Source organism: Geotrypetes seraphini, chromosome 2, assembly GCF_902459505.1.
Source record: "Geotrypetes seraphini chromosome 2, aGeoSer1.1, whole genome shotgun sequence".
Classification (NCBI taxonomy): Eukaryota; Metazoa; Chordata; class Amphibia; order Gymnophiona; family Dermophiidae; genus Geotrypetes; species Geotrypetes seraphini.
In genome coordinates this window covers 363125217-363142357 of record NC_047085.1, presented here as the reverse complement: position 1 = coordinate 363142357, position 17141 = coordinate 363125217, and the positions used below count along the sequence as shown (strand labels likewise).

The following is a 17141-nucleotide window of genomic DNA, read 5'->3' as shown; positions in this document are numbered from 1 at the left end:
TACAGTGTACTAATTTCTCTCTCTACAACACTGATAGGCCATCATATTTTTGAGTTATTTAAGAGACATTACTGTTCATAGTGGATGACTGACTTATGAGTACAATTATAGCACCAGTACTAAAACAAAATAAAAAAGAGCATATTAAAAGCTATTTATAGGAATCTATTACTTGCGTCCAATAGTTATGCTTACAAAGCAGAAAACTTCCTCACCTCGGTATGGCATTCCAAGTGGTGTGACAAATACATTTCTCTCATACTTTTTCAACTGGTCTTCCAGGGTATGCACCTAAGGAAATGCAAGCAGTCATAACTTGACAAACCAAGCATATAAACAAGGAAACACAAGTCACATTGTTTCACACTGTTCATAGACTAGACTCTTACCTGCTCTCTGAACTCCTGCTCCTTCAATTTGGCCTCATTGACTAGAGTTGTCTTCTGTGCCAGCTGCGTCTAAAGGCAAAAAAAAGAGACCTCTAGCCTTCATTTATTGCACTGGAATCCATGAACAAACTTTCTTGCTACTGAGATCTTTTTTTGGTTGAGGGAGAAAGGGGCCATCAAAATGACCTTTTAATTTGCAGTAAATGACAAGTAAACCTTACCTGAAGTTCTGTTACTGTTATCTGTAACACAAAGCAAGCATATAAAAATAACATTAACAACCTTCCAAGCACCTGCATACACAGAAAGATTTCTCTGGAGAGGAAACTATAATAACAGAAACAGAAACTAGATAGAGCAATCAATTCTAGCCATGTGAAGGGTAACTTTATAAATAGGGTGCTAATTGAGAAATTTAAAAACGTGCTTATTTTAAAAAGGCATAACTGTTTTATATATTAACAATGAAGGTGGCTTCAATTAGTTCACAAAAGCAAAAACAAAACTCACCGCTCCGCAGTAAAGGAATAACAACCAAAAGCAAAGAAAAACTGCAGAAATAAAGTTCATGATGAAGGATTTTATTCCAATGGCAGTAAGTACCACATCAATTATATCCACATATGTATTGAAAGATAGGGACCCAACACAGTCCTTACTTCAACTAAATCGTCTTCCTCAAGGGTCCTAAAATGTATATGAATAAAATAACTGTTGTGTAGAAAGGCTATATATTAATAATGTGAAATGATGAGCGATGGTGACAAAAGGAATAAAATGAAGGATAAAAATTGAAGAGAGACTAACTGATGGTAGGATTCTCCTGGTAGCAAAATAAACGAGAGACTGTACGGATACGCCATAACGGTATGGAGTATGATAGTATATGTTTAAGCAAAACAGAAATGCTTGTAAAAGCTCTTTTCATTACCATCCTTAGGCAAGCCTAAAAATACAAGATAATCTAAAAGTTATAATATAAACCCTGCTGGTAGCAGGATAGTGTCAGTGCTACACTAGCTAAACTAGTGGTTTTACAGGCAAAATTAATTAAGAATTGAAAATGGGACTAAAAAAATAATATTAAAAATAAAATAAGTTAAACTATCTCAACTATGCCCGCCTGCAATGCTGGACGGCTGTCTTTTGTGACAGGTAGAGATCGTAATAGAGGAAGCCGTTAAATGATACTGCCAAGCCATGTAACAAGCGGTCAGCCTGTAAAAGTCCACAGGACTTAAAAGGACCTGATCGATGGTGAAAAAGTATTTTTGAGCTTTACAAACTTTGCAATGTGCTATGATTGTTATATTGTTTATTTTTATTTTCTCAGAAGTTTTTTAGTAGTTCGTTGGGTTCATATCTTTCAATACATATGTGTATATAATTGATGTGGTACTTACCGCCTTTGGAATAAAATCCTTTATCACGAACATTATTTCCAAAGTTTTTCTTTGCTTTTGGTTGTTTTCAATTAGTTCTCACAGGACCATCAGAAAAATATTAATAACCATGATGTGACGGGGTGTATATCCCATCCCCAGCCAGTAAAGGGAACACTCAGCATCAGAAGAAGTATCTCATTTGCATATGGATGCTGCAAAGACATCTGGGAGATCTCTACATATCCTGAGTAAAAAAGAGATTTGAAGACAAGACCTTCATAATAAAGATCTTGGAAAATTAGTGCTCCTTCTGTAGCTCAGGCAACTCTCGAGGGGAGGAATACTGGCATAAGAACATAAGAATTGCCGCTGCTGGGTCAGACCAGGGGTCCATCGTGCCCAGCAGTCTGCTCCCGCAGCGGCCCCTAGGTCAAAGACCAGTGCCCTAACTGAGGTCAGCCCTACCTGCGTACGTTCCGGTTTAGCAGGAACTTGTCTAATTTTGTCTTGAATCCCTGGAGGGTGTTTCCCCCTATAACAGCCTCCGGAAGAGCATTCCAGTTTTCCACCACTCTCTGGGTGAAGAAGAACTATCTTATGTTTATACGGAATCTATCCCCTTTTAACTTTAGAGTGTGCCCTCTCGTTCTCCCTACCTTGGAGAGGGTGAACAACCTGTCTTTATCCACTAAGTCTATTCCCTTCAGTATCTTGAATGTTTCGATCATGTCCCCTTTCAGTCTCCTCTTTTCAAGGGAGAAGAGGCCAAGTTTCTCTAATCTCTCGCTGTACGGCAACTCTTCAAGCCTAACCTTGACTGACCATGCCTAGTAGGGCTAGGAGTGATGAGTCCCCAAAGACCAAGAGGCCAGAGTGTTCAAGCTTGACGACCAGCAGTGTCCAGTGGAGACTGTGTGACCAGGAGAGTCCCTGTAGACTGAGGGGCCAATGTCCTCGGGTACAGTGTCTGAGTGACCAGAAGAGTCCCCAGAGACTGAAGGGCCAGTGTCCTCAGGGAGTGACCGGTGGCAGGAAAGTCCATGGGACCTATGCACCGGTGGTATCCTGGCTAATGGTGACTGATGAGTGACTGGCGGAGGTACTGGAGGAAGCATCCAAAAGAATTAGTAGTCCTAGGCAGTTGGTGAGTGACCAGTGGAGGGACCGAAGGGACCGATGGCAACCAGTGGAGAGACTGGTAATGATACTGGAAGCAGCCAAAAGACCCATAGGAAACAGCCAGAAGAAGTAGAGACCCTTGGCTGAGGGGACTGGTGAGGGACCTTAGGCATCTGAGCCAATCAGGGCCTTGGGCTCCTCTCTGTGCAACATATGATGCATCAAGGAGGAAAGGCCCACAATTTTGGATTGGCGGGCCTTGGAGCTGGAGGGACCGTGCTTCCCGCCTGCTTCCAACTTCTGAAAAAGGTACCAGTGGGGGGAGGGGGGCAGTTCAGGGGAGCATTTGGTGGCAGGAGGGAGTGGGCATCCCTCCTGCAGTTTTTCGGAGGGGGGAAGGGTAGGGAATGGTTTGGGAGGTTGGCGCCTGGCACTGGGGTGCCTCTGTTGGCAGGAGGAAGTGGGCATTTCTCCTGCCAATTTTTTCTCATGCAAGGGGGTGGAGATTGGCAAGGCAGGAGTGAGTAGGTTTAATGGGGTAAATATTGTGCCCACTAAAAAAAGGGTTTCCTGCCCCAAACAGCTGAGTGGCAGGAGGCTGCTTTGGGGCATCCCCTGTCTCTCAGCTATTTGGGCTTCCCCTGCTGGCTCTGCGCACGTGTGAGTTGCTCTCACAACAATCAATCGGACAGGGATTACGACGAACCTCTGTGCAAATCATTTGCATGCAAAATTTTTATTGCATCAATAGCTCTTTTAGAATCGGCCAAAAGTCGGATCAAGCGGACCGGACCTACGTGGTCTTACGTATCCTGTTTAGTGCATCTAGCTCAGAGAGTAGGTTTAAATAGTTAATATTGTCAATGGAGAAGGGTAAATAGTGGATCTACAAACTAAACACTGAAGCCTGTAGGTTTAAACGCTGAAGTGGAATGGTGTCACTTTTTTTTTACCAGAATGATAAGGTTTAAACCTAAAAGAAGAAAACAATTTTTGACCAAGTTGATCTTTTAATAGAAAATCAGACTTGTAGTGTTTACCCAATTTGATACTGATAACAACATTTTAAATAGCTTATATCCTCCCGGTTCACAGAGGTTTTTTTATGATCTGGATAGGCACTTTAAGAAGGGGAAGTTCTATAAACAGGTCCACATACAGTGGCCATCTTTGGATGGGCAAACATTGAGCAATAAAAGTGCCATTCAGAAGGGAGTTGCAGAGAGTTATACTACAAGAAGAGGTCACACAAAAAGCCGATGTTAAAAATGGTGAGTGTTACTAACTTGCATTTATTTTTATAGGTCGAATCCTGGTAAAGCCCTGAAGCACTGTGAGGCGAAATGGTTGGCCATCATTGGCGTGGGAGGACTGGTTGTTTGCTCTACCATCACCGGGATAAAGATAAGTGCACCAGTTTAAAATAATCTAAAGACACTGCTTTCAATATCAGGACTGTGCATTTAAACAGTGGCTATTAAAATTCTTTATTTAAACAGAATCTAACTGACTGGAGGCTTGGAGGTTTTTCAGCCGATGAGATTATTTGCCCTCTCAAGTTGGGCGAGGGTTTCCTCTCCAATGGGGTTCTGAGGCTTTTCCTCCACTGTAAACCCTCTGCTCACAATTAAAAACATACAGCAATTGGTTAAATGGTTTATGAATAATTTTGTTTGTTGTAAGGAAATTATTTTGACTGTTTTAAATAGTTGGATTCCCCAAGGGTCTATGCTGGGTCCGCTGCTTTTTAACATATTTATCAATGATCTAGAGAAGGGAATAATAGTGAGATAATTAAATTTGCTAATAACACAAAGTTGTTAAATCATAAGAGGGCTTTGTGAGATTGGGCATCAAAATGGCAGATGACATTTAATGTGAGCAAGTGCAAACAGATGCATATGGGAAAGAGGAACCCGAACTATAGCTACGTGATACAGGGTTCCACATTAGGAGTCACTGCCCAGGAAAATGATTCAGGTATCATCGTTGAGAACACATTGAAACCCTCAGCTCAATGTGTGGCAGCAGCTAAGATAGCAAATTATCAGGAAAGGAATGGAAAACAAAGATGAAAATTTTATAACGCCTTTGTATTGCTTTATGGTACGGCTGCACCTAGAATACTGGGTGCAGTTCTGGTCGCCGTATCTCAAAAAAGATATAGCAGAATTATAAAAGGCACAGAGAAGGGCAACGAAAAAGGGATGGGATGACTTCCCTTTGAGGAAAGGCTAAAGCAAATACGGCTCTTCAGCTTGGAGAAGAGATGGCTCAGGGGTGATATGATAGAGGTCTATAAAATAATGAGTGGAGTTGAAAGGGTAGATGTGAATCACTTATTCACTCTTTCCAAAAATACTAGGACTAGGGGGCATGTGATGAAGATACCAAGTAATAGATTTAAAACAAACTGGAGAAAATATTTCTTCATACAATTAAACTCTGGAATGCATTGCCGAAGAATATGGTGAAATCAATTAGCTTAGTTGGGTTTAAAAAAGGTTTGGATAATTTCCTAAAAGATAAGTCCATAGGCCATTATTGAGATGGCTTGAGAAAATCCACTGCTTATTCCTAGGATAAGCAGTATACATTTGTTTTACTACTTGGGATCTGGGTTGGGCACTGTTGGAAACAAGATACTGGACTAGAGGGACTGTTTCCACAATGGCCAATCTAGGTCAAAAGTACTTGGTAGAACAGTGTACTTTCAAGTCTGTCTGACAAAGGACATGAGAGGTTGTTCTTCCCTGTTTGCTCACACTGAGCATAACTACAGTGGTGCCTCGCATAACGGACGCCTCGCACAGCGAACGCTGCGCACAACGAACTTTATGTCTTGATCCGTACAACGAACTTCGTTTCACACAACGAAGTCGCCCGAGCTGCATCCTTCCGCGCAGGCACTGCGCTTAACTGCCCTCTCTCCGCCTGGTTCCCTCTTGCCCCCCCCCGACTCCCCGACACGATCGGGGCAAAAAGGAGCCCAAGCCCTCTTGCCCCGCCGATTCCCCAACTCCCCACACAATATCGGGCCAGGAGGGAGCCCAAGTCCTCCTGGCCACGGCGACCCCCTAACCCCACCCTGCACTACATTACGGGCAGGAGGGATCCCAGGCCCTCCTGCCCTCGACGCAAACCCCCCCTCCCCCCAACGACCGCCCCCCCCCAAGAACCTCCGACCGCCCCCCCAGCCGACCCGCGACCCCCCTGGCCGACCCCCACGACACCCCCAACCCCCTTCCCCGTACCTTTCTGTAGTTGGCCGGACAGACGGGAGCCAAACCCGCCTGTCCGGCAGGCAGCCAACGACGGAATGAGGCCGGATTGGCCCATCCGTCCCAAAGCTCCGCCTACTGGTGGGGCCTAAGGCGCCTGGGCCAATCAGAATAGGCCCGGGTGCCTTAGGTCCCTCCTGGGGGCGGGGCCTGAGGCACATGGGCCCAACCCGACCATGTGCCTCAGGCCCTGCCCCCAGGAGGGACCTAAGGCTCCCGGGCCTATTCTGATTGGCCCAGGCGCCTTAGGCCCCACCAGTAGGCGGAGCTTTGGGACGGATGGGCCAATCCGGCCTCATTCCGTCGTTGGCTGCCTGCCGGACAGGCGGGTTTGGCTCCCGTCTGTCCGGCCAACTACAGAAAGGTACGGGGAAGGGGGTTGGGGGTGTCGTGGGGGTCGGCCAGGGGGGTCGCGGGTCGGCTGGGGGGGCGGTCGGAGGTTCTTGGGGGGGGGCGGTCGTTGGGGGGAGGGGGGGTTTGCGTCGAGGGCAGGAGGGCCTGGGATCCCTCCTGCCCGTAATGTAGTGCAGGGTGGGGTTAGGGGGTCGCCGTGGCCAGGAGGACTTGGGCTCCCTCCTGGCCCGATATTGTCGGGGAGTTGGGGAATCGGCGGGGCAAGAGGGCTTGGGCTCCCTTTTGCCCCGATCGTGTCGGGGAGTCGGGGGGGCAAGAGGGCTTGAGCTCCCTCTTGCCCCGATCGTGTCGGGGAGTCGGGGGGGGCAAGAGGGCTTGAGCTCCCTCTTGCCCCGATCGTGTCGGGGAGTCGGGGGGGGCAAGAGGGCTTGAGCTCCCTCTTGCCCCGATCGTGTCGGGGAGTCGGGGGGGGCAAGAGGGCTTGAGCTCCCTCTTGCCCCGATCGTGTCGGGGAGTCGGGAGGGCAAGAGGGCTTGAGCTCCCTCTTGCCCCGATCGTGTCGGGGAGTCGGGAGGGCAAGAGGGCTTGAGCTCCCTCTTGCCCCGATCGTGTCGGGGGTGCCAGGGACCACACGGAGTCACCCACCGTACCACCCGATTCGGGTAAGCGCAGGTATCGGTGGGTGGCTTATTTGCGGGGGGGGTGCCTTATTTTACATTTTTTTCTAAAAAGGGGGGGCTGTCTTATTTGATGGCCCTGCCTTATCATCGGGGAAACACGGTAGAAAAAAAAAAAAATGAACAGTTAAGTCCCAGTTTTTGCCGCTGAGACTCTGCCCTCTCACTGTAAAATTAGACTCTACTTAGTCTGTCTTTAAATTTAAAAAATGTGTGTTGTTTTAAAAAACAATTATGTTTTTAGATGTATCTAAATAAAAATAATAACCAAAAATTTATCTTTTTTTATGTCATCTTAGCATATTTTATGCTACAGAACGAATTATTTTTTTTAACATGTATTGTTATGGGAAAACGCGTTTCACACAACGAACGTTTCACATAACAAACTTGCTCCTGGAACGGATTAAGTTCGTTGTGTGAGGCACCACTGTACTTAGCTGTCTATCTGAACTAGGACAATTTTGTTGGGCATCTGATTTCTAAAATATATTAGATCATTCAGTACTGCCCTTATCTCCAGATTGATTGCATCTGAGTCCAACCTGGTGAAGGAAAATTTGAAAGGGGAAAGCAAACATTGACTTGTAGTAGCAGAACTACCAGGACAAGATATTATTAAACTTCGTACATGTGATCCTGAAAACTCTACATAACCTGGTTTCATTACAATTTTAATCTCCATCAGGCCTGTTTCATACAGAGGTATGTCACAGGAATCAGATATTTCATGGAGTCATCAAACCAAGTATTCTCAGCTTGTCTGCTGACACAGCATTCCATCCCAATGCAAGATGATATCTTTAGATGAGACTTGGAATAATAAAGGACAAGTGCCTTATGCTGTTACATTACTCACTATGTGATTTGTGATCCTACAGTTTATTGAAAGATTAAGCAACTTGCATATGGGAGACAAAGAAGGTGATAGTCATAAAAATGTGACCCCACTACATGAGGACAAATGGATTACCATTAATGTCCTTAATATTACTTTGTGTATTTGAAAAAAGGTAAAATATAAATCTTTCTAGAGGGCAGGAATGAAGAAATAAAAGAAAACTGAATAGTGTCCTCTCTAATAAATAGTTCTCCTCAAGAAAATTAACCGCTCACTTTTTTTGGTGTATCAGACAACAACACCACCAATTCAAAATCATATGTCATGTTTTTTAAAATTTACAACTAAGCTGAAATATTGAGTTCTCACCTGGATAATCTTCTTTCTGTTAATTATACCCAGGAGTCTGTACCTTAGGTGTTATCGATCTATAGTCGCAAACTGTGCAGAAGAGGTCAATCACATCTTTCAGCTCCTCCCCTCATCCAGTGGCGTAAAGTGCCCTCTTCAATTTGTACCAAAGCAATCGAACTCCACTGAAACAGAAGAAAAAAGGAGGGGCACAGGGAGCTTCCCCAGATATATCATACATTTCTGTTTTGCTCTGGAACTTATGAGAAAAAAAAAAGAACAATTATAAACATGAATTTGCAACTTAGCTGTATCAAGGAACAAACCTGCTGTGTGTAAGTAGCACTAACATATAAAGAGCCCTGAAGCTCAACCTACTCATTAATTGTCTTAGGAATTTATTCTTACTTGGTTCTCCAACTGACATGAGAAGAACTCCAGTGTCGGATGTCAACAATGTCTGAGGAAGAAAGCAGGCGAAGTGCAACGCTGACAGGACAGGCAGTGTAGACTCCTACATATGATTAACAGAAAGATTATCCAGGTAAGAACCTAATCTTTCATTCTGTAACATCAACATGGGAGTCTGTACCCTAAGTGATGTACCAAAGAAGTGCCAGATGTCTTGGGAGAAACAGATGAGCCTGCCCTTAAAACTGAGAATCCAAAAGCAGCAGCCTCTCGAGTCACATATTGTCACAGTGTCACCCCTGTGCCTGTAAAGGAAACCCTGCAGTGCCCAAGAAACAGGGATGGAGTCATGGACCAGACTGTACGAGATGCGATACCTGTCCCCAGAGTTAGATCCAGAGCACTGCAGCACCAGCAGAATCCTTTACAGACCAGTTTTAAAACTGGCAAGTTATTCAAAGCCTCTTCTAATTTCCCTAAACAGCAAACAACAGAGAAAGGGAAGGAAATTCCAGTCCCAGCATGCTCCAGGGTTGGAGCAAGGCAAACCATAGAAACATAGAAACATAGAATATGACGGCAGAAAAGGGCTGTAGCCCATCAAGTCTGCCTACACTAATGACTCACCCCCAGACTTCACCCGGCTAGAGATCCCACATACATATCCCATTTCTTTTTGAAATCGAGCACGCTGCTGGCGTTAATCACCTGCAATGGAAGTTCATTCCAATGATCGACTACCCTTTCGGTAAAGAAATACTTCCTGGTGTCGCCATGAAATTGCTCACCTTTGATTTTCAGCGGATGACCTCTTGTGGTTGAAGGCCCTTTAAGAAAGAAGATATCGTCTTCCACCTCGATGCGGCCCGTGATATATTTAAAAGTCTCAATCATGTCCCCCTTCTCTCTACGTTCCTCGAGCGAGTATAGTTGCAGTTTATTCAGTCTTTCCTCATATGGGAGGTTCTTGAGTCCCGAGACCATCCTGGTGGTCATTCGCTGAACCGACTCGATTCTCCGCACATCTTTTTGATAATGTGGTCTCCAGAATTGAACACAATATTCAAGAGGAGGTCTCACCATGGATCTGTACAGGGGCATTATGACTTCGGGCTTCCGGCTGATGAAACCTCTACGGATGCATCCCACCATTTGTCTAGCCTTGGATGCAGCTTTCTCCACCTGCTTGGCAGTTTTCATGTCTTCACTAATGATTACTCCCAAATCACGTTCTGCCCTAGTCCTAGCTAAGGTCTCACCATTCAGAGTGTAAGTTCTGCACGGGTTTTTGCTGCCAAGGTGCATGACCTTACATTTTTTGGCATTAAAGCCTAGCTGCCAAGTCGAGGACCAATGTTCCAATAAGAGCAGGTCCTGCTCCATACTGTCGGGTAAGGTGCTGTCATCTACTATGTTGCATAGTTTGGCGTCGTCGGCGAATAGTGTTATTTTACCTTGAAGCCCTTGAGTCAGGTCTCTTATGTATATGTTGAAAAGGATCAGTCCCAAGACCGATCCCTGTGGCACTCCACTGGTCACCTCCGATGTATTGGAGGGGGTACCGTTAACCACTACCCTCTGGATTCTACCGCTTAACCAGTCATTGACCCATGTCGTCAATATCATTCCCAATCCCATTGAAGTCATCTTGCTCAACAATCTGCGGTGCGGGACGCTATCAAAAGCTTTGCTGAAGTCCAAGTACATGACGTCTAGAGACTTCCCCATATCCAGTTTCCTTGTAACCCAGTCAAAGAAGCTGATCAGATTGAATTGACAGGACTTTCCCTTTGTGAATCCATGCTGCTGGGGATCCTGTAGATTCTCCTCGGTCAGGATCATATCTAATTCTTGTTTAATAAGTCTTTCCATGAGTTTGCTCACTATTGAGGTGAGACTGACCGGTCTGTAATTCGTAGCCTCCGTTCTGCAACCTTTTTTGTGCAATGGAATGACGTTAGCTGTTTTCCAGTCCATGGGGACTTTTCCGGTATTAGGGAAAGATTGAACAGCACGGATAGCGGTTCCGCCAGGACATCACACAACTCCCTAAGAATCCTGGGGTGTAGATTATCCGGTCCCATGGCTTTGTTCACCTTGAGTTTTGATAGTTCGCCATGGATGCTGCTGGGTGTAAACTTGAAATTTTGAAACGGGTCTTCCGAGGTTTGCCTCGCCTGCAGTTGTGGACTGGTCCCCGGCACCTCACAAGTAAAGACTGAGCAAAAGTATTCATTTAGTAATTTGGCTTTATCAGAATCCGTTTCTGCATAGGTCCCGTCTGTTTTCCTGAGACATACTATCCCATCTGTGTTTCGTTTCCTGTCTCCAATGTATCTGAAGAAGGATTTATCCCCTTTTTTAATGTTTTTCGCTAGTTGTTCTTCTGTTTGAATCTTGGCCTCTCTGACTGCCACTTTGACTGCTTTAGACCTGGTCAGATAGTCTTCTTTTGCCACCCTGCTTCCTGTATGCTTGTAGGAAATAAAAGCTTTTTTTTTCCTTGACAAGATCCGAGATCTCTGCAGAGAACCACTGGGGCTTGTTCTTCCTCCGTCGTTTGCTTACTGTTTTTATATAGCGGTTTGTTGCCTCATGCAAGGTGCATTTCAGGATTGACCACATAGCCTCTACATTATTGGTTTCAGCTTGGTTTTGTAGCGCCTGATGGACGAAGTCTCCCATGCGTTTAAAGTCAGTGCCCCGAAAGTCGAGGACCTTTGTTGCTGTGTTTGATCTAGTGAAGCCTATCTTGATGTTGAACCATACCATGTTGTGGTCGCTGGAGGCTAGTGTATTGCCTACCGAAACTTCTGAAACGCTTTCTCCGTTGGTGAGTATCAGGTCCAGTGTCGCCTGATCTCTGGTGGGCTCCAGCACCATTTGTTTGAGTCGCGCCCCTTTTATGGAGGTTAAAAGCCTTCTGCTGCCGCTGGTAGTAGCGGAAAGTGTCTTCCAATCAGCATCGGGCATATTGAAGTCCCCTAGCAGAACCGTGTCCCCGCGTAAAGTGATGTTCTCAATGTCTTTGATTAGTTCCATATCCCTGTCTTCCTGCTGTTTTGGGGGCCTGTATACTACACCTAGATACAAGCATTTTTCGTTTCCTCTGGCCAGGGCTGGAGTGGTTAGCATAATCAGTCTGGGTGCAAGGAGCAGTAATCAGCCCAGAATAACCCAGAGAATTGAAGGCTTGAGTCAAAGATCTCTATAGGTAGAATGGTCGTGCTGCTGGCGATTTAATGTATGGAGATTATCCTTGATAAAGCTAGTTCATAGCGAAACATGTCGGTATGACAATCCCTGGGCCAGAGACCACATGACAAAAGCTAAGTATAGCTTTTTAAATATTTACATAAATATAAAAAAAACTTAAACAAAAGTATAAAAAGACAAAAAAGTGATTGAATTAAGTTAAGATAGGACCCGATGAAGATTTGACACGTAAAGCTTGGGGCAATGAGATGGTATTGAGCCCCAAGTGGTGCCGCTGAGGATCCTTAAGAATAGCAATTCAAATATTTATGCATGAGGGCATATCAAGGTAGTTGAACATATGCTACCTTGGGAAGAAAGGATTGTAGAAATTGGCACCTCTAAAGGCTTTACCTGTTCCTCAGCATACTAGATCTGGAAAGCCTTCCAAGTCTTAGCATAAACCATAAATGTTGAAGGCTTCTTTGCTTGAAGGAGAGTTGAGAAGGTTACCTCTGAATAACCCTTATGGGTTAGATTCACCTTTGTGTTCTTGGCTGAAAACATTAAGTCCAATTCCAGTTTTCCTCAAAGAACACACCTTCTCAGTTTGCTTGCAGAATGAAAAAACTGAAGAAGGCACTTTATTTCACTGGATGAGGGGAGGAGCTAAAAGAAGTGAATGACATACTTTTGTACATTTCATGACTATAAATGGATAACATCTAAGGTACAGACTTCCTGCATTGATACAACAGAATGTACATTTATGGAACAAACTCTCAGTAATGCGGAAGATTGTTTACTAATAACAAAACAACCAGAGAGTAGGTTTCATTATGTTACAAGAAAGAATGGGGAGTTAATCCATGAAAGAGCTGTTTACAGGGTTTATTTGCATGCTATTATTGCTTATGTTTTCTAACATAAACTCGGCAGTTCTTGGCTAAATTAGATTTTTCTTGGTGCTCTAGGAGAGGTAGGATCTTCAATAATCAGATTAGCTTATAAATGCCTCCTCAGAATGGTTATATTAATTCTTGACTCCAGGCTCCTACCTCTACATACAAAAATGATTTCACACATTAACTATCAATGTGCTACCAGTTTGGTTTCCTAAAAGTTTAAAGGCTTTTTTAGTCCTACAAATCAGAAAGAAATGGCTGTTGAAAGATATATGGAAAAAGTGGAGGAGCTGCTCTTACAAAGGAAAGCAGATAAGTTGCTGATTCAGAGTAAGTCTGATGATGGTGACCACAGTTCTAGCAATAAGCAAAATATTACAGAAGAATGAGTAGTATGGGAATTTATAAACAATATACATGGTTCCTCTCCAGATTTACAGACAATGTAATAAATGTTTTCATTATTTATTTAAAAAATTTCTATTCCGTTTACAACTAAACAGTTAACAGAATGTACATACATAATTTTAAGAACATGATAAAATAAACATACAAACAAGCCTTAAAATTCATAGCTAAAAAAAGAATAAAAATAGCACCTACATTAGCCAACCATTTTGTTCCAAATTTTTACCTTTAAGATAATTATATGAAAACCAATATTGCTAATGTCAGGTTAAAGCTGCATTCACACAGATAAATCTGATCATCATTTCAAAGTATTCCGGATGTTCCAAAAGCAACTCATTCTTTTTTTTTTTTCTTTTTAAATAATTTTTATTGGAAAAGCAGCCAACACCATAACAAGGAATCATAAGCTACAGCACAACAGTATGAGTGAACAAAACCTACAAAACAAGCATTCCCAGGAGAACAGCAGGAACGCTCAACTAGTACCAGCTTATCCAAAATTCATCTGAATTAAATGTTGCCCTAAATTTGAGTGAAAAAAAATTGCACATAAACTCACTCACATCTTCACTGCTCTTGTTCTCCTCTTCTGCCAGTTTTTCTGTGTATTTGGTTTGCAGCTGCTCCAATTGTGCTTGCAATTCATTTACTTTTGCTGTCATTTCTTCTTCCCGAGCCTTTGGAAAAAAAAAGTGCAGGCATTCAGACCATAACTATGTAATAATGCTTGAATATACGGTAAGCCCTCAGTAATAGATTCCATTCACTTTACAGTCCTTGGCAAAAGTCATGAAAGATAAGCTGCACAAAACAGTTACTGGGCAGACTCCTTTTCCGTTACTATACTCTGCACATGGGGTTGTTTTTTTCCTTTGTATTGTGTGATACAGACTAATATAGAAACAGAGAAAAATGAAGGTAGATAAAGACCATATGGCCTATCTAAGTCTGCCTAACTATGCCATCTACTATCTCTTCCTCTCTCTTACAGATCCAACATACTTGTCCCAAGCTTTCTTGAATTTAGGTACAATTTTTGTCTCCACCATCTCCGTGGAAGGCTGTTCCACGCATTCACCACCCATTCCGTGAAAAAGTATATTCTGAGGTTACTTCTGAATCTATCCCATTCACCTTTATCCTATTCTATAATAAGCTTTAATTAATTTTCATTTTGCTGTCAAGTGTTCTTTGGGAAAAGGCCTTGTGGTTCAGACTGTAGCACTGCAGTATAGGAGACTTATGCCAATGTACTGAGTTTAAAGAGGCAGGCAGGGCTCAGGTACTTAGCAGAAGCAAGTTTAGGTGAGCAAATAAAAGCACCTCTCTCAATTTTTTGTCTACGTGTGATTTTGCCGTCTCCATGTGCAATTTTATCTCAACATGAGTTCTGCCTTGAAGAAACACTATTCATTTGGGGCTGATTCTATAAACAGTACCTAAATCAGCCGGCGCCAGCCATGTGCCAATCACACTTAAGCGCCTATGTAAAAACTTAGGCACTTGAAATGTAGGCAAGGGTTTAAAGGCCTACATTTCAGGTGCCTAAGTTTTTGGAAAATCACATTTAGCAGACTAAGTCAGGCTCCACCCATAAAAACACTCACTTAAGCGTTAGCTGCCACTAAGCAACATATTTTTTATAGAATCAGATAGGTGCCTTTCGCACAATTAATTTTTTTTCCCCAATTATTGAGCCTATTAAGCGTATTTTGCTAATTAAGTTAGGCGTCCTTTATAGAATTTCCTTGCTGGTGCATTTCAGCTTTAAGTCATCAAATTTAGACTCCTGAAGCAGACTCTATAGCCGGAACATGACTCATGTTGAGTTACAAGCCAAATTGTTCATGGAGATGGTGGAATACAGAGTTTTGAAGGAACACCATTGATTTGTCTTTTCCGTCAACCCTGCTGTGGTTTGTTAGTTTAGCACCTTCAACCAATATGATACTTCATATCTTTAAAATAAAATGAGAATATGTAAAGACACTTTATCTTGAGGTTCAATTACAATACCTCTAAAATTTCTTCATATTTTTTAACAGTTCTCTTTAGATCATCATCTTTTTCTGTAATTCTTCGATGTAATTGGCTCGTTTCTATTTGGTGTGTTTGCATTAACTCAGCCTCCACCTCTTGTGCTTTGCCTGTAGAGGAGATAATTAGAAGTTGTAGCTGTACTTCTGAGGCATCATGACTCACTAAGGGCTCCTTTTACAACGGCACACTAGTGGTTTTAGCGCGTGCTAGCCACTACCGTCTCCTTTTAAGCAGGCGGTAATTTTTCAGCTAGCGCGCGCTAATCTTGTGCATGTGCTAAAAACGCTAGCGCACCTTAGTAAAAGCAGCCCTAAGATTATATGGAGTAATAAACCACTTAGAATTGCTCTAAAGTCCTTAAAACCTCCTAGACAACATGGTGGTATTGGGTTCCTAGACTTTTACACATATCATATGGCTGCATTACTCAGATATGGAGTTATATGGATGATGGACCTACATAATGACTCTTTTTTCCCTGCTTGGTATTTATATTTTCCAATCCGTTTTAAAATGCATTCCCACTCTTCCAGATATGCCATTCTACAAATAGAAAGTCTGTTACCTAATCAGAATAGTAAATCTTTATCTGCTTCTATTTGGAATAATTCTGAAATTCAAATAAATAATAAGCCTATCTATTGGCCACAATGGATAAACAAAGGTATATGGAGTTTAAGTGATAGTATATCTAATCACTCGATTATTCCCTTTTCTCAACTGCAAACAACTGCAAACAACATTTAACATATTTTCTAAACAAGGTTACAAATGAATACAGTTGAGACAGTGTTTGTCTAAGATAAAATGGCCCCTTCCATATAGCACCCAGATCTCTTCTAAATTTTATGATCTGTGTAAAATTAAACTCTCCATGGGTCATACTACTTCTTTATTTTATAAGGTTTTTTAATAAACATTTATTTCCACTTCAATCTAGAACCAAACATCTTTGGTCTGAAGAAACTACTTGGAATAGGTCTGATGAACAATGGTCAAGTTTTTCCTGTTCCTCTCTTCGACCCATTTATGCAGTGATTTTTTTATTCCATAAGGCTTACTGGACACCTTGCAAACTCCATAAGGCTAGTCTGATTAGTTCAAATACTCGTTGGAATTGTAATTCTCAACTAGGTGATTTATTCCATATGATGTTTAAAAATGTCCAATTGTCTTTGAATTCTGAGTTTCAGTATGGAAATTCATCTGTGATATCTTACAAAGCACAGTTACTTACCTGTAACAGGTGTTATCCAGGGACAGCAGGCAGATATTCTCATGCCCATTTCTCCTTCTATCACTATGTCCAACATTCCTCCCCTTGCATCCCCTTCAATCTGCCCTCTCCACCACCATATCCAACATTTCTCCCTCTCATACTTCTATTCCCCATGCATGTCTACCTCACTCCTCTCTCTCTCTATGCCAAATTTTCCTTTCTTCCTTTATCCATGTGCACCATATCTCACTGACACACTCATGCCCATCAATTCCCCCTTTCTATTCCTTCCCTTCTGTGTCCAATGTTCATGCCCCTTCCCTTCCTTCTGTGTTGAATTCGTGCTCCCTCCTTGCAAACTCCTTCTAGATTTGTCCCAAAATTAAGTTACAGGCTGGGGATCCCTGCCTGACCCCCCTCCTCCAAAGCCGCCTCGTTAACAGAAGCCGCAGGCAATGCCGGGAATCCCTGCCCACCCCCTGAAGCCGCTGCCGGGATCCCTCCCTCCCTGTCTGCCAGCCTTGCTGCACCAACCCCTACCCCCGAAGCCGACCCTATTACTT

General features: G+C 43.1%; 1 protein-coding gene across 4 annotated transcripts in view; it reads right to left on the bottom strand.

Annotated features, from left to right (window-relative positions):
• The window catches only part of GOLGA4 (golgin A4), a 318629-nt gene that overhangs the window by 49790 nt on the left and 251698 nt on the right, over positions 1–17141 (bottom strand). For all 4 annotated transcript variants that reach the window (XM_033930557.1, XM_033930553.1, XM_033930556.1 and 1 more), the window contains exons 17-21: positions 15336–15466; positions 13883–13996; positions 611–631; positions 390–458; positions 216–291 (exon numbers count right to left, since the gene is read on the bottom strand). In XM_033930557.1, coding sequence (XP_033786448.1) covers positions 216–291; positions 390–458; positions 611–631; positions 13883–13996; positions 15336–15466 — 411 coding nt within the window. The remainder of the gene's footprint in view (positions 1–215; positions 292–389; positions 459–610; positions 632–13882; positions 13997–15335; positions 15467–17141) is intronic.